At 40.6% G+C, this 26887-nt stretch overlaps 1 protein-coding gene across 1 annotated transcript in view; it reads right to left on the bottom strand.

Annotated features, from left to right (window-relative positions):
- Positions 1–26887, bottom strand: part of PPP1R1A (protein phosphatase 1 regulatory inhibitor subunit 1A) — a 108114-nt gene that overhangs the window by 43040 nt on the left and 38187 nt on the right. The window contains exon 2 of the mRNA XM_072134700.1: positions 4852–4912. Within this exon, the coding sequence (XP_071990801.1) occupies positions 4852–4912 (61 nt within the window). The remainder of the gene's footprint in view (positions 1–4851; positions 4913–26887) is intronic.

Raw genomic sequence — 26887 nt, forward strand, 5'->3', positions numbered from 1 at the left:
GGCTCTTTTTCATAAGAAAAGCAGAACCTGCCAGAGGGGGAACACACCAATATGTCTGTGTGCTTTGTTTACAATCCTTGATGCTTGTGGTAGATGTCCTTTAAAGGGGTTTAACATTGCTTCACAGCTCCAGCTTTCCTGGGTTCACAGGGTTTTTTCAATAAACCTAGAAAACCTCTTTAAGTAACAGCATCAAAATGTGACTGCTACCTCTGCACATCCTGTCCTTCACCTCCTACAACGTAGGTCTGGTCTAAACACAACAATAAAAAGCCACACCTTAAAAAAAACTAATATATTGTAATATAGTCATAACAGCCATTGCAATTTATAAAGCACCGCTAATCTAATATCCATTCCAGTTCACTGGTTTATGAAGGCATGTCACGTTATGTGCTCTTCCCCTCGAACCAAGGTCAACAGTCGAAAAACAAACAAAGATTCCAGCAACAAATGTGTTGTGATCTCAGTAAAAGCTGGTCAATAAAGTTTATTCAAAATCTATCCTTAAAAATCTTCCATAAAATATAGGACATATATTGCATTAGCTCGCCTATGCGTAACAAACGCAAACTGGGTTTGAAATGCGTAGGCGAGCTGATGCAACATACAATTCTGCTATCAATACAACAAATTACTCTTCTGTCAATTAGAGATGAGGTCACTTTGCGGGACACGAACATACTGCCGGAATGGCCAACCAAGACAATCTGTCAAATTGAAGCCCCTAGCTATTAGCCATGGCTGTGCTTGGCCAGGGGTGTCCCTAAACCCTGGCAGACCCGAACCCTGGACTCGAACTGAGGGTGCGGTCACACGTACCGCAATACCTGCGTTTACAAAGGCAGTGCTAAGGTACAGGGGCAGGCCCAACCTGATGGCATGTGCGTTTCTATAGAAAGGCAAGCGATCGGTAACTGGAACCTGGGTTCTGGTTGCCGATCGCTTGTGTTTCCATAGAAAATTTGGGTCCGCTCATCTCTACTGTTAATACAACTTTCTACTATTAGCCAACCAGGTGATGCAGAATCTACCATCTTTCTTTTTGCCTTTAGGACTCTCTAAAATGAAAAGCAACTTAATAAAAACTTCAATGAACAAAAGAAAGACAATTAAAAACACATATTTCTTTTAACCCCTTCCTAACATTTTCCTAACGACCAGAACAAAATCCATCTCAAACATTTGAAATGTCAGGATTGTATTGTGGAGGCTGAAGATTGCTGACGGTGCTGAAATGGTTATGGTGGGAAATACATGTGTTTTGTGCCTCCAACCATTCAAGCATCCTTGAACGTGAAAGGACTGAACCAGATGGCCTTATTAGTGAGAAAGAACGAAGGGCAATTAGTTCAGCTTAACAAAGCAGGTATACCTGAGGGAAACCTGGGAGTTCTGGCTTCCCATTAACCTTTTAGGAACATGATAAAATGCACAGGGGGTTGTATAGAATAACTAATGAGCAACATCATACCTAAAGCGTATGCACAAAGCACACAAGTGGTAATTCTTTGGGGGAGATTTATCAATGTGTCTGTCTTTAGACCAGGGTAGAGTAGAACCAGTTCTCTGTGTCTGAAGCTGGATGATTAATCTGGTGCAGAATGGAGAGTTGTACTTTGCACCTCCTATTAGTTGGTCTCGTTTGTTGTACCACAATATAGAATTTTCTGGCACAGATATTATTTTCTGTCCGGCCCCACCCCCCTAGTAACATGACGAGCACATGAACATGACAAGTCGGAAAGGTGCCTAAAAATCGTCTAAAGCTTTCAATAAATGTGGTTCAGGACATTTCAGGTGTAAATTACTACAGTTCTCTGGAATAGACAGATGAATATCGTATATACTCGTGTATAAGCCGAGTTTTTCAGCACAAAAGTCTATTACAAAACCCACTTACAAAAAATAACCCACTTAAAAAAAAAATAAACGTCTTTACTCACCCCCCGATGTCGGCGTGGCTCCCCGATGTCTCCGATGTCGGCGCGTCCCGTCTTCTTTCTTCCACACGGCTCGTCTTCTTTCTTCTGTCATGGACGCGTCCATGTTTTCTTACTCGCCGGCGCATACTATGACGTCAGCAGCGGCCGCGTCATAGATGTGCCTGCTGGAAGAAAACATGGCCGCGCCCATGACAGAAGAAAGAAGACGGGTCACGCCGACATCAGGGGACATCAGGAAGCTGCACGACATCAGGGAGCCGCTTTGACATCGGAGGGTGAGTATATAAGTTTATTTTTTTAAGTGCCCGGGGGGGCAGGCTGTATACTACTAGGGGCTGGCTGTATACTACATGGGGGCTGGCAGGGTGTATACTACATGGGGGCAGGCTGGCTGTATAGTACATGAGGTCTGGCAGACTGTATACTACATGGGGGCAGGCTGGCTGTATACTACATGGGGGCAGGCTGGCTGTATAATACTGGGGGTTGGCTGGCTGTATGCTACTAGAGGCTGGTGGTTGTATACTGCTAGAGGCTGGCTGTAAACTACTGGGGGCTGGCTGGCTATATACTACCGGGAGCTGGCTGACTATATACTACTGGGGGCTTGCTGGCTATATACTGGGGGGGCTGTGACCAAAGCATTTCCCACCCTCGGCTTATACTCGGGTCAATCGTTTTTCCCACTTTTTTGTGGTAAAATTAAGGGTCTCGTCTTATACTTGAGTCGGATTATACTCGAGTATATATGCTTCATCTCCCCTGTATGGCAGTTTTCTGACATATTGAGCCTATTTCCCACCCTACCTCTTACTTGGAGGGGCATGTGAGGGTCATGACCAGCAACGGTAGGGTGGACCGTTCCAACAACCTAAAAATAGCATAACCTATCAACATTTTGCCACAATAAACTAGGAAACTATCCATTTGACAGAATATCCGACAATTTTGGCTGATTCTTCAAAATTATAGGTGCAGAGATAGACTAGATAGATTTCAATCACACAAATTAATAATCCAGCATCAGACACTTTATAAACCTAGTGCAGTATAAGACTATCCATCTAACTTTATACTACCTTACTTTTCAACACTTGATAAATCTGCCCCAATATGTTTCTTTAGGTCCTTTATCTCTATAAAATGCCATAGGACACTATGTAAGATCTTCTCAGCTCCTCCCGCTATATAACAAGCTGCCTGCAGATAGGACACCATGTACAATCTGCTCAGTTCCTCCTGCTTTATAAAATGTTTCCTGCAGAATAGGACAGTACATACAATCTTCGCAGTTCCTCCTGCTTTATAAAATGTTTCCTGCAGATAGGACAGTACATACAATCTTCGCAGTTCCTCCTGCTTTATAAAATGTTTCCTGCAGATAGATCAGTATGTACAATCTGTTCAGTTCCTCTTGCTTTATAAAATGTTTCCTGCAGATAGGACACTATGCACAACCTGCTCTGCTCCTCATGTTGAGTACAATTTGCATAGATCTTTCTTCATAACATGCTGCCTGAATGCTTCCTCTAAGCCAAGTAAACTTTTGAAACCCCTCCGCCTCTTACGCCATCTTTATGCCAAGTTATCAGGGGTGTTAAGTGGGGAGTGGCAGGACCTGGTATAGAATTGTTCATATGCCTGGTTGGGTGCCCTGTATACAAAGAAGCCGGAGCCTCTTTGTACCTACCTGGCAAGACCAAAAAGGCAGGGACAACATCGAGTGCTGGTGCAAGTTGTGCCAGAGCTTGATAAATCTAACCCAGTATCTACTAATGTTACACAAAAGATTCCCATGTTTATGGGCACATAGTGCAGTTTGCCTCACTAATGTGCAGAGTGTGCCAGTGTATTACAGACTGGCGCACAGTCTTCAATAATCTGGCACATCCTGCAGGCACCAAAAGCGTTTAAGTGTTTTTTCTGGTGCACTCAGTTTAATAGGTGTGCGCCACAAATTTCAACATAAATGTCCCTTTAGGTGCACAGTTGTGGTAAAGTGCAGCCGCGACACAAAACTGGGCCAAACACTTCATAAATACATGTGCAGCCAGTTTGATAAATGTGGGCCATTGACAGTCATAGTCATCAATATCTAAAAAAGCACCACATAGTAAAATAACTAGAAATATATTATACAAAATGCAAGAAATTATATGAAATAAAGACTCCACTAGTTTTAGTGAAAAAAAAAACAATGTAATAGTCAGAACTTTTTTGATCTTACCAAATGGCTGCAATGAAACAAAGGGGCTTATTTCCGTCGGGTTTTGCAAGTTTTCTGGGATCGCGCCGCCGGGAGAGGCATTTAGAATTGTGTCGCACACGATCTTATTTTGTCGCATCGGCGCCAACTTTCATGCGTCAGAAATCGGAGGGCGGGCAGTCAGACGATCCGACTGATTTGGACTGAGCGCTGGATTTAATATTCAAATTGTGTCGCAACCAATGCACTTACATACACCAGGAAGAAGAAGGTGAACTCCGGCGGACCTGAGCGGGGAGCGACACATGCAGGATATCGGGCACACGATCTTAGTGAATCGTGGCACAATCCATGACCGTCCGACATTCCAGATCGGGTATCGGGACGTGGACAAGTAAGTAAATGTGCCCCAAAGAGTGAAAAATGTAAAGGGGTCTGAATACTTTCCGTACACACTGTAAATGTAAAAAGTTGTAGCTTCTCCTGAAAAAAGATCTGGCATATAGTTTTAATTTTTTTTAATAAATTTGCAATTGTAGATAATATAAAAAGAGTGCCATAACTTCAAGCTCAGCCCTCATTGATGGCTCCGAGTAGACTATTTGTGAAGCTATTTCAATTTTCCTTTAGTATATATGGTACATCACATTTTTACTGGACATTATTCACTAGGTTATAACATTATAGTATGAGGTTTACCTGGAGAGGACTGGTCACTGCTCAGGACGAGGGTGGCGGGAGTGGGTCTACGTCTCCGTATCTATCAATGTAAAAATAATAAAATTTTCAATATTATACACAGTGTTTATCATATGGTAAATTTACAAATCATTATTATGACATTTTATATTAGTTTCACCAAGATGGTGTCTTCCTTCTTGGTCAAACTCAGCTGTGCCAATATCACTCTTCCTATAACTCCTCCCTGATTATATGAAATACCCGCAGCTAAGCACAGAATGTATTATTTTTTTAGTCTGCATTCACCCACACGAATGGGGGACACATATATGCCCCCCATACACAAAAATGGCCAGACGGCGCCCTACGTGAACGGTATGGTGCAGCACACACGCGGCACCGCACCGTTCCTTAGCCGTGAGAGAGATAGGACATGTCCCCCCCTCACCCCCTCCTCCCCCCTCAACCCTTCCTCCTTAGATGCTTCCCAACCCTTTTCTATATAAAAAAACCTCATAGATATTATTAGGAAAAGAAATAGTAATATTGGGTCTTTTTTGTCTTGGGGTTGTTGTTATGTTTTCTTAATTCTGTTGTGGTGATTTTTCACAGTTACAATGTAAAGTCAAGTTTAGACAATGAGAAACCAAACATATCGTATTATCTATATAGACAAACAGTAAAAATGTTGTAAACTTCAGAGCATGTAAACTTATTGTACATGTATTTATAAAGTGTCTGCGCCAGTTTTGTATCACAGCTGCTCTGTGTCCAACATGTGCATCTACAGGGGCTGTTAGTGCTTAGTATGAGTTTGCGCCACATTTATTACTGACATCCCCTACAATTCTGTCTGCGCCACAGGGGGCACCAGATTAATGAAAACCATGCACTAGTTTTTACTAACCTGGCGCACTCTACACAATCCACAGGCAAACTGCACATAGTACAGACTGCACTTATCTTGATAAATGGGGCCAAAATGTTAGCAGCCTGATCTTACAGAGCTGCAGACAATAAGATCTGGAAGTTTTCGTGATATTGAAGGTGTTTTTGAACTAAATCTGCTTTAGTTCTGTTAGTGGTTTGTTGGATTTTTTCTGTAGCAGCCCTGGAGATCTATGTAACCAAACCTTTGTGTGTGCTGTTAGTAGCAGAACTGTGAAAACTGCATTCTATATTCCAGGATTGTAGATGGATTCTGAGCATTCTGGTTTATTGGAGAGTGAGATATTATAGACCCTCCCCTCCCCTCTGATATACTGTAAAAGGCTTCTGTTTGAATAGTAAAGCATTTGCTAAAGAGGGAGGGGCTGTGCTGTGTTCAGTAAACAGATCCCACACTCCAGTGCACTACAATGTCTGGGACCTGCCTTATATACCTGCATAGTCGCATCAGACCTTTCTGGTTATTCGGTCTTTTGTGTTATCTCGTCTGTTTTATTATTCTGTGTTATTGACCTCTGCTATGCCTTCTGGCCCTTCTATTGCTATTCTATTCTGAAACCTTGCCACCATCTTGGTTTTGACCAACTCCACTTGTCTGTCTGTATCTGTCTCTCAGTGCCATGTATCTCCGGTTGTGACCCTGCTTTCCCTGTTTCTGACTTGTGTTGGTTTTCTGTGTACTAGTGTGAACACTAGTCTACATCCGAATTCCCGTCACCTGTCCACTTCACCATCCAGAAGCTGCCAGAGGATGTAAGTCTTCCCTGTCACCTTGTAGGGTCACTCAGGGACAGTTTGTTAGGTTCCTGATAGCAGGTTTGCCCTTGTCAGGGCGGCTTATTTACTTTATCAGGGCCATAGCCCACAAGGACATCGCAGGGTAAGTCCCCCAACACTTATCCAGCCTTAATCTACATGTTGCCCCACCGTTTCCTTAAAATGTATGTATATGCTGACATCTTCATCCTTCTAATTCCTCTTGTCAAAGTGGTGTGTCCCTATACATTCAACATTGATTGGACAGTGTGATCTTGTATATGGATACAGCCCTGATTGGTAATGCCCAGTTGTTAAATTATTTTGGTTGACAGGTTCCTTTTAAGTAATGGAGTCAGAATTTCATCAAACCCAACATACATGTGTGTCACATGTTAGTACTACTCCTGTTACACCAAATCCTATTGGTTATAAACTGAATAAAGTGCACAGGACCTTGGCCATAAAAACAGCTGGAGCTGAGTACTTTTCTACATGACCCATGTGGTCGTCCATAGAGTCTGCACATGCTCAGCCACAGAAGCAGAAGGATTTTTAGCAAGCGCCTGCATAGAATAATCATGAACATGTGATGTGACATTTCCATAGCAATACAGACATCATTGGCTACATGTGGCCTCAGCGGCACAACTGATGTCTTCATTGTTTGCAGGTAACTGGTCAATTTGAAGCCAACTCACAGACATGCAATTTGTTCCATTAATAGCGGTAAATGTGTGGAAATTCTAAGAATTGCTCAATTTTCATTGAACATGACTTCACAGCTATGAGTTTTCCTGTGCATTAGCGTGTCTCATATCATTACTGACGAAAAACAGCAGAAAGGTCGTCACGGATCTTTAAATAACGCCAGTTGTCAGGCAGCGTCATCCTGTGCCACATCCATTACCATGGCTGAATGCATGAACATGGACATTAACATGTCAGAAACCTTCGAAATTATTATCTTTGCTATAAAAGAGACCAACACCCAAAAATTGCTAAATTGGGGCTTATTTACTATGGGTCCACTACTAAGCTATTCTAAAAGAAATGCATAAAAGATTTCTCCTTATTTGGTGAGTGTCTGACACTTGGGAACCCTGTTGATCAGATGACTTTAGTTACTGGAATAACAACAGTGTATAGAGATAAGCTGAGTTCCTGGGGGTTCATTCTAGTTAGACAATGGAGCTTGGCCCAAGTGACAGGTCATAAATCTGGGAAAACCCTTTTACAGACCTTTGTAAAAAAAATTTGGTCCTTTAGAATAATATGTATGGTTACCTTAAAGCAAATCTACCAAAATCAGGCATGCTAAGCCAGGGACATGGGGCACATTTACTAAGGGCCGTGCGGCAGTTTTTCTGTTGGACTTTGCATGTTCTTATAGGTGCAAACTGCTTGCACAGGTATTTAAGAAATGTCTACACCACAATTGTGTAGCATGTGACCGTTTTGTGGCGCGGCTGCACTATTTTTCATGCAACACAAATTTCTTTGTAAAGGGGGGCTGTGCTGTGGACATTTCTGTTAAGGAGGGCTCTACTGTGGACATTTCAATAATGACGTGCCGCTGGTGCTTTACATTTTATTAGAGTTCCGACTGCATTTATTACCCTAGGGCTTATACTAAAGCCAATAACTTTTCCCAGGTTTTTTTGTGGTAAAATTAGGAGCCTTGGCCTATACGCGAGTTTTTACAGTATGAGGGGGAGTTTAGCTGCAGAACACTGGGCCAGCGAGGTGCAGCATCCACATCTCCTTCACCTTGTTGTTGTCTTGAAGGGGCTGACTGCCATTTTATTATTGTATAAATATGCTGGCTTGAGTTGTTTAGAAGTTAAATTTATACCATTACAATGAGCCATTTGAGGGCAACCACAAAGCTGATCTCTCCCAGCAGCCACAGTGCCCCAACCCAACAGCAACACTGCCCCCAGCTGTCATATTACTTGTTTCCAGTAGCTACAATGCCCCCTAGTAGCCACTGCCCCTAGCAATCACAATAACCCAGTAGCAACAGTGCCTCCCTAGCAGTCACAGTGCCTCCTTTAGCCACTGCCCCCCCCCTAGCAGTCATAGGGCCCCCAGTAGCCACACTGCTCGTAGGAACCTACCGCCCCCTTAAGCAGTCACAGTGCCTTCAGTTTCCACACTGCCCCGCAGTAGTCATGCTGCCCCCCAGTAGCCATGGTGCCCCCAGTGGCAACAGTGCCCCCCAGTAGTCCAGCTTTGTTATGGGAACAGACTAACGTTGCATTTTAAGTTATTGTGTTTTATATTTTATCATTTGTAGTTTTTTATCTTTTGTCATAGTATCTTTCATATATACCTACTCGGTTACAACTATACATTATTGTACATGTATTATTTTACAAACCATGAATTTTAAAACGTTCTGATTTCTATACCTGTACGTATTGGTATTCTATTCATATTTGTTCATTATAAGGATAACTACATGCAATAACATTTTCAATTGTCTGCTTTAATTAAAAACTCCTATAGGAGGTAGATATATGTGCTTAGCATTTTTTTGTTTATTTTTCTAAATGTATTACTACAATATCAAACCTTTATCAATTTTGCATCCCCATGATTGTACCAACTCAAAGAATAAAGAAGACATGTCAATTGGGGCACAAAGTAAAAGCCATAAAACCAAGCCCACACGGCTGATTTTTGTGAATAGCCAAGCTGTAAAGATTCATTTATGTTTACAGCCTTATTTCATTTCCTTTTCTTTCTTGGCACAGATTATAAACTATACTTTATACATCTATTTCTATTGATGGCAACAGATGGATAGCCTTCCTAATTCTTTATGAGATCATCTCAAATTTGGCTTTGTGGAATATTTTCTCTACATCTGCCGCAGTATAAATAAACACAAACCAGACACGATCTTAATCCAATGGCAGGAGCCACTAATGTAAAATAAGCATCCTGACTATAAAATGATATAACAAATCTATAGAACTACGCTAAGCTGCAGTATACAGCATGGATTACTGAGACACTGGTTTATAGATTTGTATATAAAATATATGAAGCCTTTACATGTGACACATGGAGAAAATGTGTCTTCTACAGGGGTCAATACACTTTTCATACAGTTTTGGTATACATAATATAATATAATGGTTAATATGTAAGTCCTGTCATTTTTAAGTTACACAGTACAAGGGCCCGGTATAATAAATCTCTACCAGCATCTCTACAGCGCCTGTTGTTCTACAACCTGTCATTGTTCTCATCAAGAAACAGACCCAGCTACATCAAATTATTGCATTAGTCAATGAATGACACCGTTAATTCATGCAAATTAGTCTGTTTGTCTCAATGACCTTAAACATCCTTGTACAAATTAGACAGCAGTATCTGTAACAAGAGAAGAAAGTAGTAACGCCAATGTAGAGGTTGGTGTTACAGGTTAATGGACAATCAGATTATAGACGTCTAAAAAGCTTAATGCTGAATGGACCTAAAGAAGTCAAAAAGCTTTGCTAGAGATTTAAAATTAAGTTATGAAATTATGAAAGTTATGCAATTTTTTTCAACTTATTTATATTACCTCAATACTTAGATAGATAGATCAAGTTTAAATGATTAAAGGGAACCTACCACCAGGATTCTACCTATAAAGGTAGTACGGGCCCTCGTCCTAGAAGCCGGAGTTCTGCGCATTCCCAACCTCCGGCTTCTCAGCTACGAGGAGCTGCGCACCGAAGATCTCAGGGTAGGAGGCGTAAAGAGGCTACTGGGGCGTGAATAAGCCAGCTACTCCACGCCCCAATAGCCGCTTTACAAAATTTACATATTTGGGCAATAAATATTCCAAAAAGATAGCAGGGAAGTGAGGATTAGCTCTAAAAAGGGCTATTCTCACATTCCATACATACAGCTACCACCTGTTCTACCTTTACAGGTAGAATCGTGGTGGTAGGTTCCCTTTAAAGGGATACTCTCTTCTTCTGTATTCATGACATATCCACAAAAATGACAAGAATTATGCCATGAATACACGATGCAGGACACACACCTATGTGTGAGATTATAGAGCACAAAAAGCGGGGAGGGGTTGTTGCAGGACTACAGACCCTTTTGACCAAGATAGCTCAGGTCCCAGAGGTGGGACTGACAGCTATCATGTATTAATGACATATCCCTTGGATATGTCAAAAATACAGAAGGTGGGGATACCCCTGTAAATAATTTAAAGGGATTTTCCAGTATTTTAAGATAGGTAGTAGGATTCTGATCCATGGGATTGTCTTAGATCAGCAAGGGTCCTGCCTACTTCTGCTCCACAGAACTTTCCTATTCCTTATCTCCCCTATAACTGCCCTTAAGGGTTAAGGTGAGAAGCCCAGTGTACTTTAGATGGAGGTCCGGGGACTGTTTACTGTGCTGATCACCAGTCCAATTGGTCAGGCTACTATTTAAAGGGATTTTCCCACAAATGGAGATTGCCGCTGCAATCTCTGTGAGCTCCATAGAGATGAAGGGGGCAATCCACACACATGCTGCTCCAGTCATCTTGGGGAGCTGACAAGGGGTGCGTCGGGGGTACATTGGACCCCCGTTCTCGTAATCTGCAGGGGTTCCCAGGTTCCATAACTGAGCCCCCACTGATCAGCATGTTAGGCCATATCCTTCGGATGGGGACTAACTTGCTTTGTGGTAAAAAAAAACCCATAGCAAACAATGATCCAAACTATAGGTCATCAATGATCTTGTTATTACCCCTTCTATACATGGAAAAAACAAGATATTAAAACTTTTAGCAAACATTAACTATTTTGTGAGTCACCTAACCAGTCACTGCAGCTAAGAACAACCTGGAGATGGGAGACAGAAATATAATAATTGTGTGTGAATAGAGCTGCACTATAATTAGAATTTGTTCAGAAACCTCTTACAAATTAGAAGTCACATATGTTAAATAATTCAGCGTAGTCATTTCACATGGAAGAAATGATATTCTAGAATTGTCACATTCAGAAAAACCCATAAATTAAGCAACTTTTCTCCTTTGTAAGTGAGGATTTATTAAAGTTGCTTTGAAGACTAATTATACTGAAGAGTTAAGGCTCACTTTTCTTTAAAGGCACACGTTCCTATACTTGTAGTGTGATGAATTATCTTGTATATCTTATTATTTCTATACAAGTGAGTCCACCCTTACTATCCACCGAAACTATGGCACATAATGGGGTGTTACTCAACATGACGGCATTGCACATACAATAAATGATAGGAAAAGATGGGCAACGTCTGACAATTGTATTAAACGTCTATACAGTAACTACAATTGATTATATGTCAGAGGATGCTGTTGAAGGTTTACATCAGTAGAGCACCAGAGTCTACCTTAGTTACTATATAATAAATGAAAAACCAGAAGTCCATAAAGAAATCTACAACATTGGCAACCATGAATATTAAGCTTAGATTAGACTCTTTAGAACAAGTACCAAGAAGAGGAATTCGTAAAACCTCTAGGCCGCCGAGTCTGGGGTGAAAAAAAAAATTATACTCACCCCACTAAAGCCTCCTGTTCTGACATCACTTCTTGGTTTCACACCTGTCCCTAGCAAAATCAAGGGTGGGAGAAGGGAGCACAGGTCCTCCCTTAAGCCAATGAGTGGCCTCCTCAAGCCAGCAACAAAGAAAGTGAAGTATCCTGGAAAAAGGAAGTGATGTCCTGCTGCCAAGGAAGTCATCCATTGTCTTAAGCAGGTCCTGCGACCACCAGAACTTTTGCTGGCCCGAAAACCAGTATTACCAGAGCACTATGGTAACCGGCAGCAAGAGTGGGGTTAGAATGTGTTTCTTTCCCTACTCGGCCCACTATGGGTTTTCCATTTTCCTCAAATACCACTTTATGGGTTAATGCAGGTCATAAAGTTGTAAAGTATTTGAAGAGAAATGAAATATTTTGAGCATACCTTTATGTATGTTGTAAGTAGGATCAAGAGATATTCATATTCCAGGATTGGAGCATCAAGGGAATCCAATAGGGGGTATCCGTGCACCTCTGTGCTCCTAACCTTTGCAATGAGATGTTCTCCACTATTTAAAATAAGTATATATTTGTATATATGCTAATATTTTAACATATCTCTTTCAATATTAATATTATGCTTTTATATGAGGATTCTATGATCTAGTTTGCTAGCTAGAGAAAATGATATTTTATGTTAAAAGAATTGTGCGGTGTACATGTAGGCGAGGCAACATGTACACCGCACAATTCTTTTAATGTGAGAAGAATAAAAGTCATTTTTTATTGGATGTGCCGCGTCTACCTCAATTTTCTTCTTTGGACCTATTCGGATATACAAGCCAGCAAGACGCCGAGCACTCCCAAGCAACCTTCCACTACCTCGAGATCGCCTCAATATGGGTATGTGAGACAACCTTTTTTTTCCTTTTTTTCTCTGGATATTTTATGTTAGTGGCTGACCTACTGCTATAAGAACAGGTGGCACCTTCAGGAAGACAGGAAGCAGCCAGGCTGATTACATTAACATTTCGATACGACATATATGCTCATTTCTTGATTCTCTAGAGGAGAACAAAATGAATGTTATCACTAAGGGATTAAAACTGCATAGTAAATCGAGTAATCACAAGCAGTTGATATCCAACATGACCGGCTATACTGTATGCCATATATATATATATATATATATATATATATATATATATATATATATATTATTTTATAATAAAGTACAGCCAAGTACACTTAAAGGGAAAGTCTGCTTTAGATAACCCTTAAAAAAAAAAAAAACAATATGACCAGGCGGACTGGTCTCTGCCCATTGCTTAATAAAGACATAAAAAATGTGCTGTATGGTCTATACATCAATGGAAATAACAATAAAAGAGAAACAAAAAGTTGCATTAGAGTCTCTTTGGTTTGTACAAATGTGGTAATAGGGCACATAAATGAGCAATTCACGTATACGGTAATCCTAATGGAGAATTAAGGGAGAGTGTTGTTGATACATGATGTGTATATCTGCAAATACGCTAGTTATAAACGAGGTAGGAGGCTGCAGAGATTGCCTCTGAATCTAGGGGAAGAGTAATTAGTGCAAGTAGAGTCACATCAAATTTGCCCAAATGTGGTTTAATTTGTCAGGACAATTCCTATGTTAGTAAAGCAGGGGTTCTTAGGGAAGTATCTGATTAATGTGAGCTTTCCACATTCTCAGGGTCTATTGGTGTCATACCAACATAAGGCTATATGTTTCCTAGTCATGAATAATGATTCCTGTAAAAGAATATCTTAAGGTAATGTGTCCATATAGCATCAGAAAGTAACCCCAACAAACAAATCCATGATGTGCGTGGCACGTTGAGGAACAATTATACCAAAAGAAATTCAGAAACTCTATTCCAAAATCTGGCATTTGGGGGACATACTCAGTACATATGCCCAAAATCGTCTTCCAAGAAGCCACAGCACGGACAAGCGGAGTTAGGTGCACATCCCATTCTGTACAACCTCACTACTGTTTGATAAGCTTGATGAATGATATAATGCTGTGTCATTCTGTTATTAATCGCAGGTGAAACTCTGATATGTGCAGAGATGAGATCTGCATCCATTTCATCTCTAATAGATGGTGTTAGTTCTTTCCACCAGGGGAAGGGGAGGCAGCTTTCTGTGAAATGAGATGTGTGAATAAGGCTGATACCAGTCCTCTCGGCCCCTGTCTTTTGTATATCCCCATAAGGGGGTAGTTAGACATGAGAGGGGGTCCATCCAGGAATTGTGCAGACAGAGAATGCCACAGTTGCAGATACCGGTAGAACCAGCGATGGTCTAATCCATATTTAGGATAATCTTATATTTTAGTTGGACCCTGGCAGCAAGTAGGACAGATTCTGTGCGGTATTCTGTGGAAGAACCCTGTAGCCATGTGATAAATTTGGGTAATCATTGAAGGAAAATCTTAAAACAAATTTTATCACATATACAAAGATCGGAACGGTTTTACAAACACCCGGTATCAGATGCATTTTCATTGAGCCAAGGCCATAAGTGGGTTCTAAAAGAATGAGAAATATAGGAGGGACATTTATTATTTGCATTGGATAAATTCCTGGGTTTAGTGCCAAAAAAAAGCACTGCATTCATTTTAATCCCTGAAACATTTTTAATTGAATATTTATGTCTAGTCTTCTGCTTCGGGTAATTTTTTAATCACTTAGAAGCTGTTGAAGTTCCTTTATGACTGGGTGCACAGAGTATTGACACATATTCATTATCCAATTACTCCAGATGTATGACAACTTATAAAACCTAGTGTAAATACCATATAACTTTATATTAGCTGCTGCAAATAGCACATATACAAAATTAGTTGTATACCCCCCCCCCCCCAAATCTGAATAACAAGTGGAGCCACAGCTGCATTAGTAAATGCCTGTAGGTGAACATCTTTTTTATAGCAACTTGCCTGTAACTATCTACAGATGTGTCCACCCGTAACCTAGAATGAACTTGGTTAAGGACTCCTAAAATTATAATTTCTTATAAAACCAATTTTAATACAGTAAATCACCATGCGGCACAGTTTATACCTACATATGTAGCTCTGTTATTATCTTTCTTCACTAAAACGATAACAACAGAAGTCTAGTGGATCTTTTTCAATGGACTTTTAGTGGCTTCCGTTAGTTTCCGTTTGCACCACTTCTGTTATGGCTTCTGTTATTTGAGTATAAAATTGGATGGAAATTGTAGCGCTTTTTTTTATGTCTCAAACAAACGAAGTACTGAAGGAAGTGGTGATAAAAATCTGTTGAAATGATTTTGAAATTTTAACAGATCCATTAGACTTCTGTTATTATCGTTTTCCGAACCCGTCAAGTTGTCCGATGGCCACGCCCCCGATTTCTGCCGCGTGCAAGGCGGCGCCAATGCGCAACAATCCGATCACGTGCGCCAAAAACCTGGGGCAATTCGGCACAAAACGACGCAAAACGGATATATACGGGAAAACCTGACGGAACCGCGGTCCGTGTACCCTTAGTAAATGTGCCCCATTATATTACAGAGAGTAATCAGAGCTGTGTGTTATAACGAGCAGTGCACTGGTGTGACATCACATGACCATGGACCTGGAAGTAAACTATGAAGCTTTCTGTTGTATGACAGCAAGCAGAGATCTAGAAAACCACAAGGAACTGATACTGAAAGTATGTTGTAAATTATATAACTATTCATTACACAAACAATATCAATTATTTCGTGAAAGTGGACAACCCCTTTAACATGTTGCACTTGAAAGCATCTTCTCTGTCTGTGATGAGGTACAAGCAAGAACCCATGCTTGATGAACACTTGAAGGATCCAACAGTGTAATAAAGACTGAAAGAAATCAGATGTCCTGAGTTTTTAGGGGCTCATGCAGCACTTGGATCCTGGCAATGACTTAGGCCCATACTATGAAGCACATAGGTTTTTTTTCTAAACCATTCTATTCTCTCCTTTATAATACAGGTCATTCTGCCTGGTGAGATATATGGCGATGGAATTGACATTTTGCTATAAAAGCAGAATGTGTGTGTGAATTAAGCCGTGTGAAGTAGATTAAAGTCTGATCACATCTCTCACCAGTTTCCTTTTACATTTACTGCTCAGGTTAGGATACCATTGATTCCACTGGTCATAAAGCACATGAACAAATTGATACCATCCAATAAAAAGCCTGTACTAATGTAAGAACAAAAATAGCAATACAAATCCACGACAGAAGCCAGCAGGCCTTATGTTAAGCATTGTACCTTTTAACATCTCTAAACTGTGACCTTGGAACACTTTTTACTCTTTAAATCAGAGTTTTATTTCACAGCTAATACTTTGTAGGGTGGTAAAGCTCTTTTCCTCTCTATTTCTTAACCATTAGTGAGAAAACCATAGTAGAAAACCAGAACAGGCTTCCATTATGCAACATTGTGAATAGATATTTTACACATACAAAGGGCTGCACTCTAAAAATATAAAAAAAATACATTTGGGTTAATTCAGTCCTCACTAATCTAAACGCTGGTTTCATTTTTCTCCTGGCTGTCTTTATTGATTTCCACCACACCCATCTTCTGCTGTGGAGTTTGCTTTGGTTTAATAAGAGTTAATCCTCTGTTATGGACAGAATCTCTTTCCACTCGCTTTTATTTCCTGTCTAAGTGTGAGAGAACTGATCCAATCATCTTCTGGACTGGGACATCTCGTAAAAGGTTTGCTGACTAATTCCTCCCTGCTACAATCTACACTCTGAGCCAGCTGTCATTCACCTTGGTTCCTGTGTCTTGGATTCTCTGACCCTTTGCCTTTTTCTGATTATACATTTGCCTTTTGATTTTGTACTACATGTGTTCTGTTAGTCCAAACAGATGTTGACTTCTCTCTGGTGTTGGTATTGGCCTGTGTTTGTCTCTGTGTTTTGACTTTAACATGGGAAGGGAACATCGACCAGTTGTCATCTACCCCTTAGTGTAAGGTTGCCAATTAGGTAGGGAAAGCTCAGAAGAGGTTTTAATCTTAAGGCTCATTGTCCTTGTATGCCCTTCCTGTGTAGCCATCCAGGCCAATCAGAAACCCTATAAAACAATTGTTCTATAAAAAATTTGGAAACACTATAATGAAATTATGGTATTAAAAAAAAAGATGATTATCCATGGACAGTTACCCATAGATCCAGACTCTGTGACTGTGGCAATCTTCTTACAGTAGTCATCCATGGCCCTCTTCCTTCTAAAATAAACTTTTAAAATTATGCTAATTAGTTGAGTGGCCCGGGTGAGTGTTTCCAGAGCCCCTCAATGATGTCTTTTCACTAATTGTTACAATGAGCAGAGCATTTCCTGACACCTATTCTTCTCATTGTAACAGCCTGTGATGCTGCAGCACTGAGGGAATCTGGATATACCCATCAAAGCCAGGTCAGGCTCGTTAGTATAATTTTAAATGTTTATTTTAGAAGGAAGGAGGCTATGGATGACAAATATAAGAAGATTACCGTAGTCATGGTGCCTGGATCTATAAGTAAGTGTTTCTGGTTTATCCATGCTTCATTTTGCGGTACAAGACAGAGCAACAGGGTGAAGAAAGGGGCCGATTTATTAAAGGTCTTACATCCCTTTCATGGCATAGAGCAGTTACCACCTAAATGTTGTCTATAGAAGTACAGCATGTTCAGGGACTGCAGACAAAATGTAATAAGTCAGGGGAAGTAATGTGAAATCTACCTTCCGTCTCAATGAATTTTATGGCCTCCTCCATGCATTATGCTGCAGCTCTGCCCTCTCCACCTTCCATAGGCAAACTGCACTATTTCTGATAAATGTGGGCCAATGTATGTGGACCTGGCTTGGTGCCCATCATCAGATCTCAATTGCTGAAGGAGTGAAAATTAAACTTTTATTGCATCACATTACTGTCTGATGGGTCTAGAAATGACTTGCATTTTAATAACATCTCCTTAAAACGTGCCCATCCCTAAAGTAAGTACTACTTCAAAGTGGTGCTCCGGGCATCAGAGATGAATAGGTATACTATGGCATTATGTTCATGTCTTGCCATGTTAACATGTAGAGACAGCTACATCATCAGATGAATGTAGTATTGGTTATACGACAGATAAAAGCTATTTTTTAGTTACTGAAAGATGTTTATGTTATATTTTGCCTGGGGACCTAAATTAATGTTGATCTAATCTTCTAAGGATCTTAAATATTATAATTACTCTCATAAGATTGTCATCTAGAGGCTGTCTCCAAATGTATCCAAGTTTTACACACAAATAGAGAATGTGATCACTGCAGCCAATCACTAGACTCAGCAGTGTACCGCTGAGGCCAGTGATTGAGTCTAGAGGTCAAATGTTTTTGGTGTCAACTCTGGAACTCTGTAATCAATGACTAGTTGGGAGAAGCAGAAGAATGCTACATGTAAATTATGCTTGCTTTGTTGTTTTATAGCATCTCCTACCTGTTCACTAATTGAGATAGAAGATAAACCCTGGTTTACAACTGGAGATAACATTATAGATAAGAAAATTATGGTTTGGATAAATTAGAGAACAGATTTGCCAAAGTCTACATAAAACATGCAGGTGAGATCCCTGGTTCTCATTTTTTATTCTGATATTTGTAAAGTACACTTGAGTGAGGAATCAGGAGAAGATGATTAGAGACTCCCTGATCTAGAACTCTACATGTCATTTTATCCACCCAGCTGACCTGCGTCCCAGCTTCTAGGTTAACCAAAGAAGAAATATGACGTTTGGGGAACCCGCCTCCCCCCCTCCCCTCTGCCCCATCACAACCCCAGGTATCACAACCTATACCTCCCCCACCTTTCCTGTACCCCAGGCTCCCCCAAAGGGAGCAATCCTCACTTACCCATCCCACCCTCATGTAACTCAGGGCACCCAGGAGAGGCCGACTATGCCCACCCTTGGGCCCCCTTTCTTCCATTTCTCCCATCATCTTATTCCAATATGTTCCAAAATGCTATACATACTATAATTGCATTGTTTTTTCACTGTTTTCTGCTTTCATATTGTACATTTGACTGTTACCTCAAGCATGCAAGCCCAATAATTGGCAACCTGTTTCATTCACTACCTTACTAAGCGTGTAACTTTTGTTGTCATATGCATGCAATACTGTTATATGTTATTTGCATTATAAAATAAAAAAAAAATCAATAAAAAGATTTTTTTTTAAAAACTGCCGGTGAGAATATTTATTGATTGCCTTAATGCTAATAACCATAAAATGTTATGTGTTACATGATCATCACATAACCCTTGCTAGATATTATTTTGGTGTCAGCACATAAAGTCACCGGCCCCAGGGAAAGCATTGATCTATATCACAAGTGAAAACTCAGGCGATGGATGAGACACTTATTACACCACGCGAGTGATAACTCACAGAAGATGAGGAATGTCTGCAGGTCGCTGTATCAGCTGAAATGTCCAATTCAATCAATGACCTCAGGGGTCAGTGCTATTGTATGATATACAGTCACAAAGAAGATCTGAAGTCTTAGCTAGGGCATCGAGATCATAAGAGCAAGACAGAAATTGATAGTTAAAGACTTCAGACTTTTCAAGAACGGTGCAGATTAAACTAGAATGGATTATTCCTAAATCCTTACACAGTCAAATACTATGAAATTTTAGAGACGGAAAACATTTGAAAATTCTTTTAAATTCCCCAGAAGCTGTGCAGTATAAAATCCAAATAATTCATAAATATATTTGTACACTACTGGGGTGTAATTTGATATTATGGACTAGATCAGTGATGGCAAACCTTTTAGACGCTGAGTGCCCAAACTAAAACCAGAACCTGCGTATTTTTCGCAAAGTGCCGACATGGCAATTTAAGCTTATATCGGGCGGCATGGTGGCTGAGTGAGTAGCACATCTGCCTTGCAGCACTGGGGTCCTGGGTTCGAATCCCACCCAGGTCAACATCTGCAAAGAGTTTGTATGTTCTCTCCGTGTTTGCGTGGGTTTCCTCCGGGTACTCCGGTTTCCTCCCACACATCAAAACATACTGTTAGGTTGTTTAGATTGTGAGCCCCATGGGGACAGGGACCAATTTGACATGCCTGTGCAGCGCTGTGTAATCTGTGTGCACTATATAAATAAAGAATTATTATTATTACTCCCTACTCTGTCACAGGTTTAAATTGTATAGGCACCTGAGGACACCAATACGATAGAAAGAAGGAGAAGAAGTTTGGATTATGATTGTAGCTTCCTTCTGGGGTCCTGGGCTGCCTGGGACTGCAAGAGGCCTTGAGTCCTGTTTGGCAAACTCTACCCTGGGGTGATGGCAAGGGTGCCCATATAGAGGGCTCTGAGTGCCACCTCTGGCACCCGTGCCATAGGTTCGCCACCACTGGACTAGATGAAGTGATTCTATATAAATTAGTGTAAAATAGTGACTGTGAAGCAGTGGGATACATGAGGCAGCTGATATATAGCAGTGAGGGAACAAGCAGTGACTAGATGAGTAAGAAAGAAAAAGTTTTGAGTTGATACGGATTCTGCCAGTAGAAATTGCCAAATAAGCCGTAACCCGGATATTTTAATAGAGATTAACATCTTCCAGATCATGTTTCTTCCTGGCACAATGTGGTGGCAACATTCAGAAAATCAATTTTGAAGTAAGATGTCAGTTGGTTGTATAATGGAGAGCTCAGCACTTCAAAGTTGATTTTGGGGATGATGCCACCACTTTGGGCCATGAAAGAATCCTGGAACGTGTTATGCTACTTAACAATATACCGGTAGTGGTATAAAGATTTTTGCAATTCAGACAAGATTCAGATTGTGACGGATAGATAAATGATTGGAGCATCATCAAAAAGTGCATGGGAAGTTTCCAGGGTTCATTGGTTAGTGTGTACGAAAATTGTGTAAAAACAAACAGAACACTCGAATTCTGCTCATGGGCAACCCCTTTAATGTCTCCTGGGAATATTGGTTAGCTAGTCTACAATTATTAGCAATGATCAATTAATTTAGCTATAGATTCTCCAGATCTTTATCTTGAGTGGAAAATCCTTACAAAACAGCCCACATTAAAACTCAAAAAATTTAAAGGGAACCTGTCACCAGGATTATAATAATTAGCGTAGTCACAGTACCTGACAAGCCATGTGATGTCAGCACAACAGGCTTTCTCAAATCTCCGGCACGTGCACACTACAAGGGACTATGAATTATACAGCCGTGGTAGAAGATTATTGACTTCACCAAAATCTTTCCATCACCAATGTTTGTTATCTTTTATTTCTCTTTTTTTCTGTTGCAACTATTTTTAATGCATTGGTAAATTTGTGAAATAAAAATTCAAATTCTCCATTCCGTGTGCAACGGCTGCCAAATAAAATCTCCATTCCCCTAATCATGTAGGAAAAAGATTAGAATGGGCTAACTCAAAATTTGCAACTTATTAGTCTTCCCTAAGGGGTGTCAGCCATCCAGATCCATGTGTACCAACCCCAACAGGTAATAATGTAGAGATTTTATTCATATGCTGCATAGATATACTGGCCTTATAGGGACTTGATGCACATCTAAAAGCACTTTAACCAAACCAAGGCCAAGTGCAATACAATAAACACAGACAACGGGCTATGCAATACATTAAACACCCAGGTGTGTCCCCGTGATGGCACAAATTTCTTTCGCTAATATGTCAATCTGCATTGTTTACCAATAAACTTGAACTACACTTGAATATTGTAACCCATTAACTTACCGGTTCATGTGTACTGGATATTTGTTATACACTGGCTCTCCAGCACAGACTGTTCGACCCTGTTCACACTTGTAAACCCCCTTTTCCTCCCCCTTCCAACAATTTAAAAAAAAATGTTTTTGTGATATTGTGTAATTTCAATAAAAACCATGAATTTTAATATTCAATAACTGAAATCTGGTCTTTGTGTGTATAGGTGTAATATAGTCTTCCCTAATAGCAGATGAAGGTGTATGGGCCGTTCTGTAGCTTAGTTGTTATCACTGCTACAACACTTGTTGAATATTTAAAGGGGATGATATCTTTATAGAGTTTGGGGTATATATTGATTTTCCTTATGAAACTCAACTTTCTCCAACATTTTATAAAAATGTTGGTTGCCTTTCAAATTGACCTGATGATGTAATAATAATTCTTTAGTTATATACCGCACACAAATTACACAACACTGCACAGAACTTGCCAAATCAGTCCCTGTCTTCAATGGAGATCACAATCTAATAAACCTACCAGTATGTTTTGGAGTGTGGGAGGAAACCGGAGGAAACCCACGCAAACACGGAGAGAACATACAAACTCTTTGCAGATGTGGACACCACATAGGGAAATTAGAATAGTTGAGTTAAAGAGTAATGGGTATAATTACATTTTGAAAAAAATGGCATATGCCATTATGAAAATGGCTGATAACAGAGAAGCACTAGTGCATGCACTCACATTTAGTGGTGATGCATGAGATACAACTTTTTGTGTAATATAGGTGAAGTGCCTAAGGTCACTTTTGAATACAATGGGATGTCAGGAAATCTGTAATTATGTGCAAAAAAGCAAGCAAAGAATTGACATGTCTTATAGAATCAAGTTTCCAATAATCATACAGCAAGAAATGTGGAATTCTGCTCTTATAATGGTTCAGAAATAGATATATCATCTGAGCAGATAATGAGGTTCTGGGCACCTAGACCTGTGATAGTCTGAAAACGCGAACTGAAGAAGGAGCATGGTGACCTGAAACGTATATCTAATAATAATTAATTATATAGCAAGAAGAATACACATTGCCTGTCTTACTTTTATCAAGAGCTCACTTCTATGTAATGGGTCATCACAATCTGTAGACATCAAATCCCAGGATGATACCATTTTGATGCCGTTTACTGTACACATCAAACATTGTTGCTTGATAAGGAAACATGAATGCAACTTATAACACAGAGTAAGTATGTAACATGTAACAATGATGTCTTTAAAATGTTACTTCTAGTATTATATGTGAACTAGGATATATAGTATTGTTTCATATGACAATGATATAACTATAAAACAGTGGAGTAACTACCGGGGTAGCAGCCATTGCAGCTGCTATGGGGCCCGCAGGGTCAGGGGATCTGACACATTATCAGACGAAAGACGCGGTGCACATCAGGACCCCCTACTGTGCCCCCCAGAGGACACTGTAATAAGTAGCTCTGGCCTAGTGGCAGAAGTAGCTCTCTGCAGTCCAGTGATTACAAGGATCTCATAATGTTTCTTATAACACTGGGAAGCCCCTAGTAGGTCCTGTGAGGTCCTGATACTAGTCCCTTCCTGCCAGGTCTGAGGCTCAGCATGGATATAGGTGGGACAGATAGGAGGGATGCAGTCCCATTTTTTAGAGCAGTACAGGAGGCCTCCAGTGCTACTGCCCAATCCTGCCCAATCTGGTTGATGCATTTTCTAAAGCATCTAGACAACCCCCCACTCTCACTCCTCCACTAAAAGATGAAAACTTAACACATGGAAAGGTAAATTGGTTTGTGGTATTTTCAGTGACTGCCTGTCTGCGTCCGGAAGTCTCTTTTAGTGACTGCCTGTCTGTGGCCGGCAGTATCTTTCAGTGACTGTCTGTCTGTGTCCGTCAGTCTCTTTCAGTGACTGCCTGTCTGTGGCTGGCAGTCTCTTTCAGTGACTGCCTGTCTGTGGCCGGCAGTCTCTTTCAGTGACTGCCTTTCTGTGGCCGGCAGTCTCTTTCAGTGACTGCTTGTCTGTGGCCATCAGTCTCTTTCAGTGAATGCCTGTCTGTGGCCGGCAGTCTCTTTCAGTGAATGCCTGTCTGTGGCCGGCAGTCTCTGAACTCAAGTTTAATTTTCCAACAGCTATTTACAAAATTACAGCTCATCTCTCATTGGTTTCCATGGACAACTGGAACAATTTTACCTAAGACACTTCTCATAAATCTCCCCCTATCTCTGTATCCCTATCCATCTTACCTCACACATAAGTTGTCTTCTACTGATTGCCTATAGTAGCCAAGCAAAGCTCAGAGCTCACATTAATGACCTGTGGCAGGACAGCAACCAATCACAGCGCAGCTTCCAATTGCCACAGCAGCGGCAGTAGACAATGGCTCCTGTATATGGTGGGTAATAAGTGGGTTTTGGAAAGCGCGGGGTAAAAAAATTTTAGCTCAAAACCTGGTCCAAGACGTTCTCTGATTCACAGGCAACAACTGTGCAAAATTTGGTTATTGTAAATGCGACGGTACAGATTCTTTTAGCAGACATACATACACACATACATCCAGCTTTATATATTATTTGTATATATTTGTTTTATATGTATATTTATATGCTTCCCATGCACATTCAACATAGTGGGTTAGCTTCCCATTTCTTGATCTATCTCACATAAGGTCCATGTCCAGTATACATCTATAACTAATAATTCCACTTCTGGGGATGTCTTAAATGTATTATTTTCACCTTAAGACAACTTTATATATAGACACTAATTAGACGAGAATTATTCTGCAAGGCTTCAGAGAGTGACTGTGCCAATAAACATATCTCTATAAATAATTTATCGTATGCATCTCCATCACCAAAAATCATACACACATGGCAATAATGCGTCAGTACAACGTGAAAGCTTGACAGCTGACACCTTATCATGTTAATCTATTACCACTTCATCCTGTACATAAACTCCAATTCACACCTTTGCCTTTCCGACACTGTAATATTCAGTAGCAATTACGCAGCTCAAGTTTCTAATTTCGTCTTCCCACTATACAACTTGCCATCTGTTGAAAGCTGACTTCAAGAATAAGGTATTTTTGGACAGTGATTCGCATATTGTGTGCTGAAGACAAGAAGGAACTGATAAATGGAGGATTAGGAAAGGTTATTGTAAAAGGTAGACTCTCAGTGATCGGATGGTACCTTCAGTAAATTTAGTGATAAAATAGTTTCCCCACAAAATCTTCAAGCTGATTTTTAGCATGTCTGCAATGCCCTCCCACAGGAAACTGACCTTAGGTGTGGGGGCAGCTGGATTCCCCTGCTACCTGATTGTCCGGCTTCATGCACGTTGTGTCATGGTTAGCTCGGTTCAGGTGAACAGGCCTCTTCGACGCCGAGCAGGGTAATTGAGCGGATGGAAGAATACGGGGAGGCTGCAATACAATGGAGGGTTCCCCCTGGAGTACTCCTGCTGTATGGGTATATTAGGGATCCACAGGTAGATAAAGGAGAGGCCAGTGATGTTAGTGGCAGTGGCCCAGGATCTTTATTCAGCAGACTTCCAACACAGCAACGAATAAATGGCTGAGGTAGTCGGTTCTTTCTGCCAGGTCAATGATATAACTGATGGTTGGTTTGGGTGTAGCTGACAGTCCTAATCCTGTAGTTTGTAAATCCTGTAATTCAGTTCAGTCCCTGAGGAGGGATGCACACAGAGCCATTGGTCTGATAGAAAGAAAGCCCTCTTTAGGGAGACAGCAGCTGCAGGCTGCTAGTCTCTGCAGACCTCATGTAGACTGACTGGCACTCCACACAGAGCCTTGCAAGGAACTACCTCATAATACTTAGCAGGAGCTCTTTACAAGGTAGTATGGGCTTACCAACCAATGCCTGACCTCACTGCAGAGCAAGAATTACATTTTTGTAAACAATGTGCTCCCTACTTTTACAGATGGCAATTCAGCTGCAATACTATAAATACCATTAGCATAGACTAAGGAATGAATCCATTGCAATAGCTCAAATATCATGAATTAGCGCCCAAAGCTGCACATACTCTGCTTACCAAACAGGAAGCTAATGGATTAGTTTGTAATGCCCCATCCAATGGGCCATTACATGTCCCAGTTTAAATAGTTATGCCCCATAAACCTGTCTGTCGTAGAACGCCACTACTAATCTCCTAAAAAAGAAGAATACCTAGGTCCATGCTGGAAGAGTTTATGTATGAGACAAAACTGTTTCGGTGGACTGACCTTGGGCAAACCCTAAAGGCCTTATTCAAGTTTCTGGTTTATTTTTGTCCTTTAGGGTCGGCAGATACAAATTAGGGTTAAGTCAAAATGAGGTTGTCACCAGAAGCAGATTACAGGATGAAGAACCACTATCATACAACAGAGTCCAGGTCAAAACCCGTGAATCCAGACGATTAGGATAATGCATATCTTTGCACAAGGCAGAAGATACCTTAACGCTCAGGAATCTCCCATTGGGGAAAGGTAACTATTACTTATTAGTAGACAACATTTAAGACAGGGGCACACTAGCCTTTTAAATTTCTATACTAAGGACCCTGGAGTCAGCTGAAAGCTCCATAGCAGCAAGAAGCAGGAGTGCCATTGACTGCAGCTGTTACAAGATAATCTAATAAAAGATATTATTGAATAAGATGTGAAGCTAAAGATGCCTTATAACTAAAGAAAAGTACAAGGTTACACATAGTAATCTGGCATGTTAAAAGAAGTCTACCATCAAAATCAAGTATCATAAAACCAGAAGCACTTACCCATAGATCCAGGAACAGTGACTGCAGTAATCTTTTTATATTTGTTATCTATGGCATCCTTTCTTCTAAAGTCAAGTTTTAAAATTATGCTAATGAGCCAAAAGGGCTCTGAAGTTTTTAATAAAGACCCTCCTTGCTGTAGCTTCTCAGAGTGTTACACTCCCCCTGCACTTCCCTCCTCCCTCTGCCTTATGTCATCTCACTGCAGCAAAGGCAGTTTCATCAGAGTGGGAGGGGGAAATGCTCCTTGTCC

Source organism: Engystomops pustulosus, chromosome 2, assembly GCF_040894005.1.
Source record: "Engystomops pustulosus chromosome 2, aEngPut4.maternal, whole genome shotgun sequence".
In the NCBI taxonomy this organism is placed as follows: domain Eukaryota; kingdom Metazoa; phylum Chordata; class Amphibia; order Anura; family Leptodactylidae; genus Engystomops; species Engystomops pustulosus.